Source organism: Malania oleifera, chromosome 8 (genome assembly GCF_029873635.1).
Source record: "Malania oleifera isolate guangnan ecotype guangnan chromosome 8, ASM2987363v1, whole genome shotgun sequence".
NCBI lineage: Eukaryota > Viridiplantae > Streptophyta > Magnoliopsida > Santalales > Ximeniaceae > Malania > Malania oleifera.
The window spans coordinates 73,743,858-73,760,847 of record NC_080424.1 but is presented as its reverse complement, the minus strand read 5'-3'; the positions used below and the strand labels follow the sequence as shown (position 1 = coordinate 73,760,847).

The 16,990-nt window shown below is 36.2% G+C and overlaps 1 protein-coding gene across 2 annotated transcripts in view; it reads right to left on the bottom strand.

The window, feature by feature from the left end:
- Positions 1–15,337: 15,337 nt before the first annotated feature.
- Positions 15,338–16,990, bottom strand: part of LOC131162396 (70 kDa peptidyl-prolyl isomerase-like) — a 32,859-nt gene continuing 31,206 nt past the window's right edge. For both annotated transcript variants that reach the window (XM_058118839.1, XM_058118840.1), the window contains exon 13: positions 15,338–15,844. In XM_058118839.1, the coding sequence (XP_057974822.1) occupies positions 15,728–15,844 (117 nt within the window). In that variant the 3' untranslated portion in view covers positions 15,338–15,727. The remainder of the gene's footprint in view (positions 15,845–16,990) is intronic.

Genomic DNA, 16,990 nt, shown 5'->3' with positions numbered 1-16,990 from the left:
TTCCTGAAATTGTCACCCCAAGAAAAACATAGAAACCACCACGGAAGTCCTGTCTCTAACCTATACAACAAAACCTCAAATCCTTTCCCTATACTCTGGTATTGTTTCCGCTGCACTCTAAAGTCTACAGAATCTAGCAACCTAGGCTTTGATACCAAACTGTAACGACCTGCCTAATTTACCATATTAATTTTTTTCCATATTTAGTATAACAATAATTCTGAAATCCTATTCAACTAAATAACATAATCCACCTGGACCCATAGGTACCAAGGATATATCCAAAATACCATTCTGAAACCTATGCAGCGGGAAACGTAATCACATACATATCACCAAGCCAACCATAATACCAGAGTTCTACTAAACCTGTTATATATACAATCATCTACCAAAAAGACCAAATGTACCCTAGGGTCATAACCCAAAAATAAACCTAACCATAGCTCAACAACTCACCCTTCAGATAGGGGAGCTCCACCAGTCTCTACTGTCGCGGAGCTCTGCCTACTCCTCTACCTGGGTTTCCTGAAATGTTTATATAGGTGGGGTGAGACACCTCTCAATAAGGGAAATAAATTAATATCAGTGTGCGGCAACATGAGTAATTTAGTGTTTTACATATAACAGTATAATAATCATTTTTGATAAAATTATCTGTAACATATGTGGGAAACACATAATTTATCATAACATGGTATAACACATTGAATTTCTATACATATAAATCATCTCATATAACTGTACATGAAAACACCTTGGATGGAAAGCAGGCCGGTGTCATGTCTTACCCTCACATGACTGGGTTATGTCACCCGAAGGCGGGACCTAGCAACGGCTGGCTGACCACGCTAGATCAACATAATTTTGTAAGTTTGATGGGTCTATCCCTCCTGGTCTGGACACCATAGGGACGCCTACACTATCATAAAACCACATCGACTGTCGATCTCCCACTGCCCCTTACGGCAAGTAGTAGCACTAACATATGAATGATTGTGATCATATAACTATGGTATCGTGCTTCATGAAAGCCTAAACCAAGTCAACTAGGCTCTAATAACATATAATATATTTCCAAATAATGATACATGACTATTTAAAAATAAAATTTGTCATGTTAATATTTTCATAAAACCTTGCAATATTACAGCCCTTACGCCGGCAGAGCATATCTTAAAAACCCTCGACCCTTATGCCGGTATATCATATAAAACCTCGACCCTTACATTGACATATCATATAAAACCCTTGGCCCTTACACCGGCATATCATATATAACCTCAGCCCTTACACCGACATATCATATAAAATCCTTAGTTTGAAAATTCCTGTATCATTTTAATATTTTCCTAAAAGCAGTAATAACATGCTTATGCTGAAAACATAATATTTCATCATCATAATTTTCATGATAAATGTTACTCATGCCACACAAAAGGGAAAATATTCAGAACATAAAATTTGTTCTAAAATCATATTTCTGATATTATACATAAAAATCATATTTCTGATTAACGACATTATTCCTAAGATAATCCTACAATATACATATTTACCTGAAATTAAATGCTATAAAATAGTAAATATATTTTCATAAAATAACTGACTTAATTTATCTCCTTACCTGACTTATGAAAAAGCCTACGAATTACTCCAAAATCACACCCGTATGGACCCAGCTCAATACCCTAAAATTGATATCTACCCAACAAAATCTCAATATTATCTTACCTAACATATTATTCTCAGTCCAGAAACACCAAAAACCTAATAAAATTGAAATTAACTAACTTACCCAAATTTTGGGATGGTTCCCAAGTAGGCCTAATCAACGATCCACTTTTACAGTAATGAAGAGAAACTTATCAGGAGTAGCATAGCAGCTTCAGATCGTCGAACCAACGAAAAATCGGCCCAAAAACTTAGAGAGAAAGGGTGGGGGATGAAGAGAGAGAGAGAGAGAGAGAGAGAGAGAGGAAGGTTTGCATGCAGGTTTTCTCACTGAAAACCCAAGTTTGAGCCATTTATACCACTAACTTCGTCGATGAGACACGTCATTTAGTCGACGAAGCCAAGAAGGGAGTTCGTTGATGAACTCATAACCTTTGTCGACGAATTTCAAACCTTCAATTAGCCCTCTAGGTAATTTCTCGTCGACGAGACACGTGGTTTACGATGAATCTAGTGGTGAGTTCGTCGATGAGCCCTGCAATTTCTCCTTTTGACTTTCCTTTTTCTCCTCTTCTTTTATTATTTAAATACTTATAATTCTTCGAGTCTCCACACATGGGCTTAAAGAAGACAAAGACCTAGAATGTTTATTCATTCTAATTTAATTAAGTTGTTATTCAGTTTTGTAATAATTAAAGCTCAATGGTCTATAATAATTAATGCATTACATGCATGATAGGGTAGATATTCTCAAATGATCATAGGAAAACCAAATAACCGTAAGGCACCCTTTGGTCAACCGACGCTAGATTTTTTTCGTTCGGCTCTCAAAGACCTTAGACTAGCTATAGGACACTCTTATGCATGAAAATGTTCCCTATTGCCTTAAAATTAATCAACATATGAATAAGGTTTATATACATAGGGATTATGACTGAAATGCACGTAAAATGCATGTTTGGTCGACCGAACCTAGCCAAGATAATATTGCTTGGTTGACCAAACCTCCCTGGGTCAAAAGTTGACCCTTCAGTCGACTGACCCAAAATGAGCTTCAACGCTCTGGTCGACCGAACATCCTTGAGAGAAGCCCGAAGTGCATGGTCAACCGAACTTCCTAGTTTCAAAACGATATGATTGACTGAACTGCGCGGAATTGGAAATCACCTTCAAACCATGCAAGTTTAGTCGACCGAACTCTCAGTTCATTTTTTGCACGGTCAACCGAACTTTGTCACTTAGTCAACCGAACCTTAAGTTCGGTTGACTGGTGCTCTCGGGTTGAACAATTTTTTTACCAAGGTTAAATTTTTTAAACGGGGTTAACTTCGCTAAAATGTTTTACAACAATCCTAATAATACCTTACATGTCCTGAACGGTTATAATTTTGGGAAACCTTATATATACCCCCTCATTTGCAAAAATTAAAGGAGATTAGCAATTATAATTAGCAAATATCCTCTGATTTTCAAAAAGCCAAAATCTCATATTCAAGCCATATACTACTCCTCTTATTCATTCATATTGCAAATATTTCTTTGTAAGAGTTTTCTTGTGTTAATCTCACTGAGCTTAAACTCTCTCTTGTTTTTAATTGATTGAGACTATTTTATTAGAGAGCAAAGCTTCAAGTTTCCTTAGGAGACTTTTTTAATAAGTCTTCTTTAGGAATACTTAATTGAGCCTTTGAGTTTCGTATTGTCATTGCAATACTCAAGGAGTTCAAATTGGATTTTGATTGCTAAAATATTTTACAAATCATTTTCAAAATATCTCTTGTGCTTATATTTGAGAAATATATATTTTGAGATATTTGCTTGAGTGCTAAAAGATCTTTGTTACTATACCTTTTGATTGAGATTATCATTTTAATACAAAGATCAAATAAATTTTTACAAACCATTTTTGAATATCTCTTGTGGTTTATTTTGAGAAAAATATTTGTTGAGATATTTGAAGTGTGCTTGTGATCTTTGTTGCTACATTGTGATTGAGACTATTATTTTGACACAAAGATCCTATCACTTACACTCTCACATACTGATTGTCATATTTGCATTAATCTTTGAGAGTAGACATTAAGACTACTCTGAGCTTATCAAATCTTATCTTTTGGTAGTGCAATAATTATATTGGTACATATCATCTTGTGTAAGAAGCATTTCCTTGTACGCAAAATTTTCATATTCGTTGTATTCCAGGCACGGGCTTAAAGAGGGAGACTAGCCCTATCGAATAGTACCGGATTGGCTTAGACCCAGTTAGAAAAGTTAGGTGTACCATCTTGGTAAGGTGTAAGTTGAGGTCAGCCCCATTAATTGACTTGATTGTAAATGGTGCCGCTTCACCCATTAAGTGAGCTTATAGTGTAATCCTTGTGCGGTTGTGCCAAGGCAGGGACGTAGGCAGTATTGGACGAACCCCGATATCATATCTGGTGTTGATTTTATTTTTTGTAATTTACATTCTGCACCTGTATGTTTATGTTTATTATTTGAATATTTGTTTGGGATTTTGAAGAAAGACCCTAGGTTTTTGAAATACTGCTTGCTGGATTAGCTAAACATAGGAAGAATTTTTAAATACCAATTCACCCCTCTCTTAGGATTGCACCAAAGCCAACATTCTTACCACACACACAACCCTTATAACAAATAATTCAACAATAATCTTCCTTTGGTTGTGCTTGGGTCCTTTTCAAGTACGTGTTCATTTGATCTTCCTACTCAATGTCAACTCAGTCCAATATTTGCCTCTAATCTTGGTACTTCATGTAATTGCCACTGAACCTGTACTAAACATGATCTGCAAAGATGGAAAATACTAGAAACCACATATAGGCTAATATCATCAAAACACATAAACCATGATAGTGTAACCACCAACGCTAACAGATCCAATAAACCTATACTCTCATTCCCTAAGAAGTCTGAATACCACCTCTTTTTTATAACAATCAATACTGGCATAGTTAGCGGCTAGCCAATCCATTTCCAAAATCACGTCGAACTCATTCATGTCAAATACCACTAGATTGGCTGGAAGCATTCTTGCTTAAATACCTGCTCAAAAATCTCTACGCACTTTTCTACATTTTACCACTATTCCTGTCTGTGTGACAACAGGTAACTCGACGTCTAACAATTGAGGTTCTACCCCCACACAGTTTTATATATCCCTGAGATATAAATGAGTGAGTTGCACTTGAATCAAACACACCACAGCTTTATTTAAAAACATAAAAATGGTACCTATCACCATATCGTCGCCCGCCTTTGGCTTTCCCGATGTCAATGCATAAACTCGTGCCTGGGCGGTGTTCCTCTGCTAGCTGCCTTGGGGTGCCTGATCGTTTCCCCTTAATTGTCTCAAAGAAGGTGCACTACTCAGCAACGCACGATAGTCTCATGCTATATGACTAGGCCTACCACACCAATAGCAGACATTCGTTCCAATTCGACATTCCCCCACATACCTTTTGTTACATTTGGGATAGGTAGGGTATGCTTGATTGCCCTAGTACATTTGTCTTCCCATCTCTTGTCGCTGGCCCCTACTATTTCTGTCTCTCCTCCATGGGCCCTGAGTAGTACTTGCTTGAAAACAAGGAGACGTGGGCCTCTTCCTCTAACTCTACACCCCAACACCTCTCTGTAGGCTGGTCTTGATCACCGTAGTTTTATTTACCAATTCTGAAAAGTTTTAGACCTGGAAAGCCATTACCTGTTCATATATTCCCTACCTTAGGCCTCCCTTAAATCTCCTTGTCTTCTTCTCCTCATCTGGCACCATATAAGAGACAAAATGGGACAGCTCCACAAATTTAGTGGCATATTGCTGAACTGTCAAGTGCCCCTGAGTCAAATTCAAAAATTCCTCTGCCTTTGCATTCCTAGTGGTAGCAGGGAAGTATCTATCAAAGAAGATTTCTTTGAAACCTTTCCATGTCAAAGTTGCAGGTTTTGGCCTCTGTTCTTCTAATAGTTTCACTGACCTCCACTAGCGCTTAGCCTCCTTAGTCATCTTGAAAGTAGCAAACAAAAATTTTTGCTCCTTAGTGCAAGGGAGGACTGCTAATATCTCCTCAATCTCCTGGACCCATTTTTCTGCAATAAATGGGTCAGCCCCTCCTAAGAAAGTAGAGGGATGTATATGGGTGAATTGCTCAATCATTCAGCCCTGGTGAGCTTGTGGGTAGCCCTGTTCCCCTGAAGTTCTCGCTATCTCTGCCATAACTTACTAGGCAACACTATGCAATACTATACCAGAATCAATGCTGCTCATACTGGAAAACCCCGCATCGTTACCACCACCAACGTGCGCATTTCTATTCCCAGGGTCCATTCCTAAAAATAAAACAAAATAGTATGAGATTCCTAACTGCATAACATAACTAATACATTTATCTAACTAAGAACCATAGGATATCCTCATATAACTAGTCAACTTAACGTCCTTATTTCCCAATTTAAGGTTTAGTCTTACTACTCAGAAACAAAAATCGACGATAGTTTACCATGGCTTTCCTGAAACCGTCATTTTAAGAAAATCACAGAAACCACCATAGAGTTCCTTCCTCTAGGCAGCGAGACAAAACCCTAAATTCCAATCTTATCTTCTGGTAATGACTTACTAAAATCTTGATATAACCATTTCCTACCTTCATTAAGATTCATTCCTACGCTCTGGTATTGTTTTTTCGCTATGCACTAAAGTCTACAAAACCTAGCAACCTAGGCTCTGATACCACACTGTAGCGCCCCAAACTCGGTAGGGCCCAGAGTGCTATCCTATCTACACATATTTCTAATACCATACTATAGTAACCCGTAAACCTGCAACGGGTACCGGGTACACCTATCCATATCTCAAATAAAACATGTAGTGGAAACATAAATATAAATCACGAATACAACACCTGAGTTCTAGAACCATCATATCATCTCCCCCAAAAACCAAATAATACTATAGCCCATTAGCAAGACCTGTCTTTTCAATATCAAAACTAGATGACATGAATTTCTTAGTAATTTTTATGGATTTTATATATGTTTGACCCAAAAACATCAGCCTATTGGGTTGTTATTGTTCGTTCAACTTGAAACCACGTAGCGGAAGCACACAATCAATCACGAAACAAACAAAAACCACCAATGCACACACTCAATGATGAAATATACTCAAGAAGCAATCAAGCAATAATAAGAAGAAATCAAAACACAACTAGAACGCACAAGATTTACGTGGTTCGGCAATAGCCTACGTCCACGGGAGCAGTACTTCAGTTTTCACTATGAACAATGTCAAAGCTTACACTTTTGAGTTACAATATTGTTTAAATATAAACCCTATGTCTACAGAAGTGTTCTAGTAAACCTAAACAACTTCTGTAGCAATCCCTCAGAGGAAATCCCTCCGATTAGCCCAATCTACAAGCCTCCAATTTGAAAATACGTAATTTTTGCTGATAGTAACCGTTGACGGTTTGGTGCTGAGAAAAATACCTTCTGCGTACTTCCTAAAACCGTTGATGATTAGGGCCCAATCCGTTGATGGTTTGCCCTCAGACCTACAAACTCCTCTCATGCAATTGTCCCTCGCTTCACGCAACCTTCTCCGGTACATGTGATCTGCTCAGAATATGAGTCACATCTCCAATAATCTCCACCTTGACGAATATTCACCACCTTGGAAATCTGAAAGCAAAACCTCTGCTCCACTAGATTTTGTAAATTGGGTTCATATCCCCTCTAGTACTTGGATACTTTGATCAAGTCCAAGCAATGCTTGAACTTGTTCGTCATGACCGACTTGGTGAGCATATCCGTCGCATTGTCAAATGTATAAATCTTCTCAAGGAGAAGTTTCCTTGAAGCAATTAGTTCCCTGACCCTATGATACGGCATATCAATGTGCTTCATCCTTGCATGTTATACTTGATTCTTTGCCAAGTAGATGGCACTCTGACTATCACATTACAGCCAAACTCCACCTTGCTGGACACCCAAATCTCTGACTAACCCTGCAAGACACAACGTTTCCTTGGCAACCTTAGCCACTACCATGTACTCCAACTCGGTAGTAGACAATGTCATGAGCAACTACACTATAGACCTCCAACAAATAGGTCCTCCCACAAGGGTAAATATGTACCTCATGGTAAACCTCCTGTCATCTAGGTCTCCTGCGTAATCAGCATCCACGTACCCCACCACCGATGGATCACTCTGTTATGCACTGAATATGATGTCATATCCATTTGTATCCCTCAAGTACTTGAGAATCCACTTCACAGCATCCCAGTGTTGTTGACCTGGATTCAAGACGAACTTGCTCACCACACTGACAGCATGTGCCAAGTCTGGCCTCGTACACACCATGGCATACATCAGACACCCCACTGCACTAGCATAGGGGGCCCTCGACATATCTCAGACTTCATCATCTGTCCTTGGGCATTGGGCGGTAGATAACCTGAAATGACTCTCCAAAGGTGTGCTCGCCGGCTTAGAATTAGCCATGCTAAACCTCTCCAACACCTTCTCCATGTAGCAGCCCTGAGATAACCATAGTCTTCCTAAAGCTCCGTCACTTCAAATCTCCATGCCAAGTATTCTCTTGGCTGCACCCGTGTCTTTCATGTTGAACTCCTTTCCTAACGGAGTTTTCAACCGATTTATCTCAATATTTTCTTTACCAACAATTAGCATATCATCTACATATAACAGCAGAAAGATAAGAGAGCCTTCCACAAGTTCCCTCACATAGACGCAGTAATCATACTCATGCCTCCTGTAACCAATCTGGGTCATATAGGCATTGAACCTCTTATACCACTGCCCTAGAGACTATTTTAGCCCGTCCAATGACTTGTTCAATTTGCAAACTAAATTCTTCTTTCCACGTTGTATGAACCCTTCCGGTTGTGTAATGTAAATCAGCTCCTCCAAGTCACCATAGAGGAATGTTGTCTTTACGTCCATATGCTCCACATGCAGATCCTGTTACGCCACCAGCCCAAACACTATCTTGATGGAAGTGTGTCTGACCATAAGGGAGAAGATTTCATCGTAATCTACTCCCTTCCTCTGCGAGTAACCCATCGCTATTAAGCGAGCCTTGTACTTCTATCTTTCCATTTCTGAAACTGCTTCCATTTTCCTATATACCCACTTGCATCTAATTGCCCAATTTCCAGCAAGAAGCTCCACTAAGTCCCATGTCTTATGCAATGACTCTATCTCCTCCATCATAGCTTCTATCCAGCTACACATCTCCTAGCTATGCATCACCTCCTCATAGGTAGTAGGATCTCCGCTGCTGGTGATAAGTGTATAAAACACCAGATCATCAAAACCATATCTTAGGGGTGGCCTAACAATCCATCTGGGTCTATCTACAGCTATGCTCCGACACAGCTGCTAGTCATCCGAGCTAGAACTCTCTGTGTCATCTCGACCCTAAGTTTCTGACTCCACTTGCACCGCTGGCTAATTTCTTAGGCTAGGACTCCCTATATTTCTGCCCTGACTCTCTAACTCTTCTTGAATCGCATACTCATTGTTGCTACGATTTTCTGGCATCTATTTCTCTATTTCATCTTAAGTATGCCACAACATGGCTTTCTTATGGAAAACCACATCCCTACTGATCACCAACTTGTTTACCACTAGATCCCATAGCTTAAACCCTTTCATGCCTTTCTGAAATCTCAGAAAGATGCATCGTCTAGACTTCACCTCAAGCTTAAATCTCTCATTACCTAGGATGTGCGCATAAGCCGGACACCTGAATTCTCTAAAACCAAAGTAGTCTACCTTGTCTCCTGTCCACATCTCCTCGGCAACTTTCCTATTCTATGGTGCTCTAGGTGATCTCTTTACCAAAAAACACACCATACTCACTGCCTTAGCCCAGAAATTCCTGGCGAGCCCAGTATGCAACCTAGGCATCGAGCCTTTTTAGCTAGGGTTAGGTTCATCCTCCCCGCCACACCGTTTTTCTGCGGTGTTTGGCGTACGGTAAATTGCCTCCTTATGCCATTCTGCTTGCATAACTCTCTGAATCTTGAGTTTGTGTACTCAGTCCATTGTATGTCCTAAGGAATTTTATCTTTCTTTCGGTCTGGTTTTCCACTTCAGCTTTCCACACTTCGAATCTAGAAAATTGTTCTGACTTGTGACACATGAAGTAAACTCTGACCTTTCGTGAGTATTCATCGATAAAACTCACGAAATACATATGTCCCCTTCGTGATGCCACTCTCACCGGTCCCCAAACATTCGAATGAATGTAGTCTAATACTCCCTCCGTCTTGTGCGTGACCGTCATGAATTGAACTCGGTTTTGCTTCCTAAGCACACAATACTTGCAGAACTCCAACTTACATGATTTTAGCCCCTTCAAAAGATCTCTGTTGTGAAGTTCCTGCATCCCACACTCTCCTATATGCCCTAGACGCATATGCCACAAAAGAGTACTGTCAGACTCAAACTCTATGGCTGCAACTCCACTTACAACTGTGGTACCCAACATTGTGTAAATATTACCCGAGACTCTCTTCCCCTTCATCATGGTCAGAATTCCCTTGCTCACCTTCACTACCCCACCTTCAGACTTGTAACTGAAATGGTTACAATCCAAGGTGCTTAACGAAACTATATTTTTCCTCAACTTTGGTATGTGCCTCACATCACACAACATCGGCACTACACCATCATACATCTTGATTCTAATATTCTCCATCTCGATCACTTTGCACACTGCATCGTTCCCAATCAAAACCGAACCAGAACTAACCAATATATTCGTCGTGAACCAGTCCTTGTTGGGTGTCATGTGATACGAATATACAAAGTCCAAAATCCAAGAATCTGAGAACTCATCCGACCACGATGAAACTGAGAGCATATCATCATCACTGCTCCCAAAGTCTCCTACTTCAACTACATTCGTTGTTGTTGATGAACTTTCTTTGTTTTCAACACCTCCCTTCTTCCTCTCCTGGCACTTGGGGTTTATGTGCCCTCTTTTGCCGCACTTAAAACACCACACGTCCTTTTTCTTCCTAGACTTGGACCGAGCCCTATGGCCGTTCGATCCACTCCGAGAACCGCTCCTCCCATGATCCTAATTAAACTTAGCCACGAGCCCTTCAGCATGTGAACCCTCATCGCTGGCCTTCTTCCTTTGGTGGAACCACAACAACGCACTCATGATGTCCTCCAACTCCAAGGTTTCTTTTCCCCAAGTTTGTGTTGTAACCAGGTTTTCGTATGCTGAATACGTCGGTAGGGAATCTAGCAACATCAATGTTTTATCCTCTTCCTCAAACTTCACATCAATGCGCTTCAAATTCCTAATGATTTGATTGAAAGTGTTGATGTGTTGAGTCAGGTCTAAACCCTCCGCCATCCTAAGCCAATAAAGCTTTTGCTTAAGATACATCTTTTTCATAAGCAACTTGGACATGTACCGGTTTTCAAGCTTTGACCATATAGTCGCCGATGAGCTCCAATTACTCTCCTCTGAATGGAAATCATGTCCTTCGTGGAAGCATGCCCAATTCTCCAATAGTTGTTCAAGTGGACCTTATTCCCACTCTTTATATGCCTCAAAATGCATTCACCGCACCTCCGAACAAATCATATCTCCCACTTCTTGACCCTATTCAGATCTATCTACCAAGCCTAAATGATCCTTATTGTCCTCGGTCACACACTTGGTCTTTCAATTATTAGTACATCAGGAGAATTAACTTCATACCTCGATTTTACGATGTCATTCGCCTAGAGTTACGAATTGTTAGCTTAATACCAGTTTTTTGGGGAAAATGGTAGAATAACATAATATGCACAAAATACTTGCACAACCTTTTCCATCTTGCACAAATAAAATAGCACAATAAGTTAGAGATATAGTCATTAAATTCCTATTTCTTTTTTGTCTCTTCATTAAATGAACTCTCTTTGACTATATTCATGTTAATATTTGGAGTTGAATTATTTAACGTCACAACTAGAGTATCCCAATTATCTAGCAAGGTACCTAATAGCAAGCAAGTTTGCAACTCATCTTCCAAATTAATTTTCATATTAGTCAACTGATTCACAATGTCTTAAAAAACAGTTAGATGATCTGACATGTTCTCATTTTATATTTCAAGTTAACCAACTATTTAACTAGGAAAACTTTGTTTTAAGAAGGTTTCCTTTCATACAAATTCTTTAATCTCTTCCACAATGCATGAGCATTTTTTTCATTAGCCACGTGGTGAAACTCATTATTTTCAATTCATGGCCAAATAAGACAAACAATTTTTCTATTTGCTCGCTCCCACTCATTATCTATTTTATCTATTGGTTTGACCTCATCACTTTCAATCGGATCATACCAATCTTTACATAATAAAATGTATAACATTATTGGTTTTCATATTAAGAAGTTCGATGTCATTAATTTAAACTTCGCATTGATTCCTATAGGCCTTACCGCCTTAGAATGGTCACTATAATGTAGAAAAATATGTTTAATTACTCTTGTTTCTAACTTTCTAATCCTAAATTCTACTAGTAAAAATATAGCTCATCGTAAAATTTTAAGATAACTAATGGACTATTTGGTTTTACTACCAAAAATTAGAGAAATATAAATCAAAAATAAAAATAAAAAATCAGAAATAGAAATTAAAAACCAGAAATCAATAAGATATTTGATTAATATTTATAAAATTAACTTAAATTAAAAATTCTCATTTTTGTCTTTAAATCAAATATTATTATAAAAAATAGATTATAATAATAAAATTACAAAATAATACACATTAAAAGAATACTATAATAAAAATAAAATAATTATAATTATTTTACTTATTTGTTATACTTTCAAATTTTACTTTATAGCAAAAATTTTATTGGGCATGACAATCAAAAAATAAAAAAAAAAATATTTTGTAAGTTGCTTTATTATTTTTTAAAATATATGAATTTTTTTATTTCAATTATATTTAAATTCATAAGATCATTTTATTTTTATTCTAAAGCTTATAAAAATGAATGACTTAATCCAAAACCATAAAATCTGGTTTTCAATTTTTTCGCAAAAAGTAGAAAATCAATAAAAAAAAATAGAAAATCAGTAACATAAACAAACATGTTTTCATTATTATTTCTTGTGCAGATATATAAACAAAAAAACAATAAAGATACTAAATAGGTCCTAAAGTTTTCATTTATGACAAGACCCTATAATTTTAAATATGGGACAAATATATATATATATATATATATATATATATATATATATGTATGTATGTAGGCATGTATTTTAAAAGTGTGGTGTGTCATGTGTTTTTGAAAGACCAAATGAGAACAACCAATAATTTTTTTAAAATTTTCATATGCATTCATTTGAGTCTCAATTTTTAAGTTCATGCAATACTTTTTGCTTATATTAATTTCATGATTCTTAGCTCAATGATAATTAGACTCATTAATGAACAAACTACTAAATATTTTTGAAAATAAATTAAATAATTTAATTAATGATATTAATATAATTTTAGACGAGAATATTAGAGATGTGATGACACTAATCTAAATACTTTGCTTGAAGACTCGCAAATATTTCTCCTTTGTAAAATTGAAATTCATGAAAAAATAGATTATTCATGAAAAAATATATTAAAAATCAAGTAAACAAGTGCATGTTTTTAGGATTGTGGATGCTCTTTCTCCTTCATTCACATTGTTTTTGTTAGGAATGGGCAAGAAAAATCAAAAAACAGAACTAACCCACAAAATCAAACTGACAAATCAATTAACCATTTTTCCAATTTGGTTTCAATTCAAAACTTTTTATTTTTTTTAATTATTGGTTCGGTTTCAATTCGACCCATTCAATAACCACCATTAACATAACCAAACATAACAGATATATTACAAATATATATTTACAAAATATTATACACAATTTTAATAATTTTAATTAAAAAAGTTATATTATGTTAAGATTGACGCTCAAATTTTAATGATTACTATTTTAAATTTTCATGTTGATTGTTGTGAAAGAAATACATACATGCATATATATATATATATATATATATATAATTAATGATATGTACTATTTAGAGCTTTTTTACCTAAATATTGATAATTATTCTTTCATTGGACTTATAAATAGTTTGATTTTTTAATTTAATATAGGGTTGGTAGGGGGCTAGAAATATTATTCATAGGCAATCTTACCATGAACAATTTTATATGTCTGCAAAATAAGTATAATTCTTTTTATAATTTTATGTGTTGAGCATGACAAGAATGATGTAATAAATGTTCAATAGTTTTGATTGTTGACCCCTCTTTATAGGGAATTTCACAATTATTTAGTTTTCATATTACAACTAATTTTTCGTTGAAAACAAAATATAAGTAGGTGAACGAAATTTTATCACAAGTGCAAATTCAAGGTGGACGCGCTCGCAATTTATTTTTTTTATTATTATTATTTAAATTACAGTTTTTGTAAGAGTACTTTAATTATGGGGCACGTGGAAAAGCATATAAAGTTATTTTTTTGAAGCATGAATTTTTTACCTTGAATATGAATTTGTCAGAATTTAAAAAAAGTTCAAATTAGTATTGTATTATATTTGATTTAAATTCACATAAATAGAAATCTAAATCTAAAATTTTGAACTCTCAAACAAGAAAAAGCTTTTGATTTTGATTTTTTTTTTTTTTTTTTTTTTTTATGCTTTGGGTGAACAAGTTTGAGTAGGTTATATTATATTCCTAGTTAGCATAGAATTAGAAAATATTTTGCTTAAATACTTTGCACTAAATGCAAAATATCATTTCTTTTTTCATAAAGAATACAGGAAGGTTAAATTGGGGTTTTCAATGGATTTTTCTAAAGTTCATGAACCTTCCAAATACTACAAGTTTCAAGAGTTAAAATTTTGTTTGCTTATCTTTAAAATATAAGGTAACAATTTTAATAAATTAGAAGTATTTCTGTCACATTGGTGTTGTGATTTGAGGTTTAGACTGGCAGTCTAACACTAAGATTCCTAGTGTTTGATTTTCATTACCTAAAAATAACAATCATTTTCCCAAGTTATGAAATTCCTATCATTTATATTAAATAAGTTAGAGGGAACTTTAAAATTACTTGCCATAAGTAATTTTATAATTTTTTTTGTATGAAAAAATGAAGTAAAATAAAATAAAATTAATCTTTATGATTTTATATATTGACCAATAAATATTCATTCATTTCACTTCTAACTTGTTCTATTTCACTGCACCAAACATGAGATTAATATACTTGACAAAGAAATTGACAAAGAAACCTATTTTTAGAAGTCCCAATTTTGAAAAGAACAGAGTAAGTGCCTTAAAAATAGTCATTTTACAATTGAATTCCTCCTTAAAAGATTACTAGCTAGCTTAGCACATCCTTTCAAGCAAAACTCATGAGTTTGTCGACCTTAACCCGGTCAAAGGGCGCTCTCAGCAAATAACTTTCACAATTAAATACCTTTTTTTTTCCTGCTACCCTATTCCATTTTATTCGTGGGGAAAAAAAAAAAAAACTGCAAGCTATCAGTGCTGCCAAATTTTCCCCACAAATTTCAGAAAGTTTTAGTACTTAAATCACTTGAAAAAAGAACTTCTAATATTTCCATTTTGGGGTTAATACAATGACAACTGAGTTTTTTCAACGTTTGCATAGAAAGGTAGGGAAAATACAATGACAACTGAGTCTTTTCAACGTTTGCATAGAAAGCTAGGGAGACAGTTTAAAGTGTAACTTCATTCAGCAAAAAATATTCAACAAATGCACAATGAGCATAGAACATTTCAACCCGAAACACCCTACTCTCAGACCATCTCAGGGAAGCAGCTGGCTTAAACCCTTCCGTAAGATGGTGAGTGAATGGGTATTATACATGCTGCAGAAAATTTGACCTACTTTCTCTCCTGCTGCACAACTCTCTCTCTGAAGAAGCATTCCTCATGATTTACAATGAGATTATGCCTCGTTTCCTCAGGAATCGACGACCATGCCATTGTTAGGAGGAGCTGAACTCACCGTAATGCTATCCATCTCCATTGTCACGAGTTCCTCATCTCCCTTCTCTTCTGTTTTATCAATCTTCAATTTCTGCCAGATGTTTAAAGTATCATGTTCATGAAGTACAGTTTAATCCACAATATGAAATGAATGATGCGCAGAATCAGAAATTGTTTCCAGAAGATGCAATCATCAGATTTAGAGCCATGGTGGGAGTAGCTGGGATTTATTACTCAATTTACAACCTCCTGGTACCAAAGACAGCCAATTTGTGTCCTACCATTCCATACATTTTTCATAGGAAAAAAACAAAAACAAAAAAAAAAAGATTTTATATGGAGGAGGAGAAAACATTATGAAGAAGAGGACAAGGAGTCCTCATGCTGAGATAGAAGAAAATAAGTAAAAATCAATCAGCTCAATAATGCTACCCAATTGCATTGACATCCTCAAAGCAACAGCACTCGAAACAACCCACATTAAAATCCCAAGGAGACGCCAAATACCAGATCACATCCCAAAATAAATCTAGATACGATCTCCTACCAGTAAAGAATTAAGTATTCCATTCCAACCAAATTTCACATAAAATAGCAAAGAAAGCACCCATCCACAACCTCCCAACATTCTTGCCTTTCCCAAAACCAAACAAAAAAATACCAAAAGCTCCTCCACCGACTTCAGACACACCCAAACATCATGAACAACCACAAATAATACACTCCACAAATCCCAAGAAAATGGACAGTGTAGGAACGAATGGGGAATGCTCTCCACATTGCTCCCACACAAAAAGCACACAAGACACATCTGGAGACAAAGCCTTAGAAGGACTCCTACTAAATAGCATATTGTTAGGGTTAACTTTATTAAGGGCCACTAGCCAAATAAGAGCTTAGAAGGGACATTGGCCTCCCATATGCACCAATGAAGAGGAAAACAAACAAAACTTTAGAAGGTTACAGAAAAAAGACTTACGAGAATGATCCCCTGAAGATTCCAAAACCTACATCCTATCGTCACTTGTGCTAGGGATATGACAACCCTCCAACACAAGAAGCAAAGAAAAAAGCTCCTCCAGTATGATTCAAATCCCTTCCAAACTGAAAAGCTCAAGAAAAGGAGTCACCTTCTCAAGTTAGAAAGAAGGAAACAGAAGAGAAGAAAGACAATACAAGCAAGCAAAGAAATATGATAACACAATATCCCCAACCCAATAATCCTCCTTAAACTGAA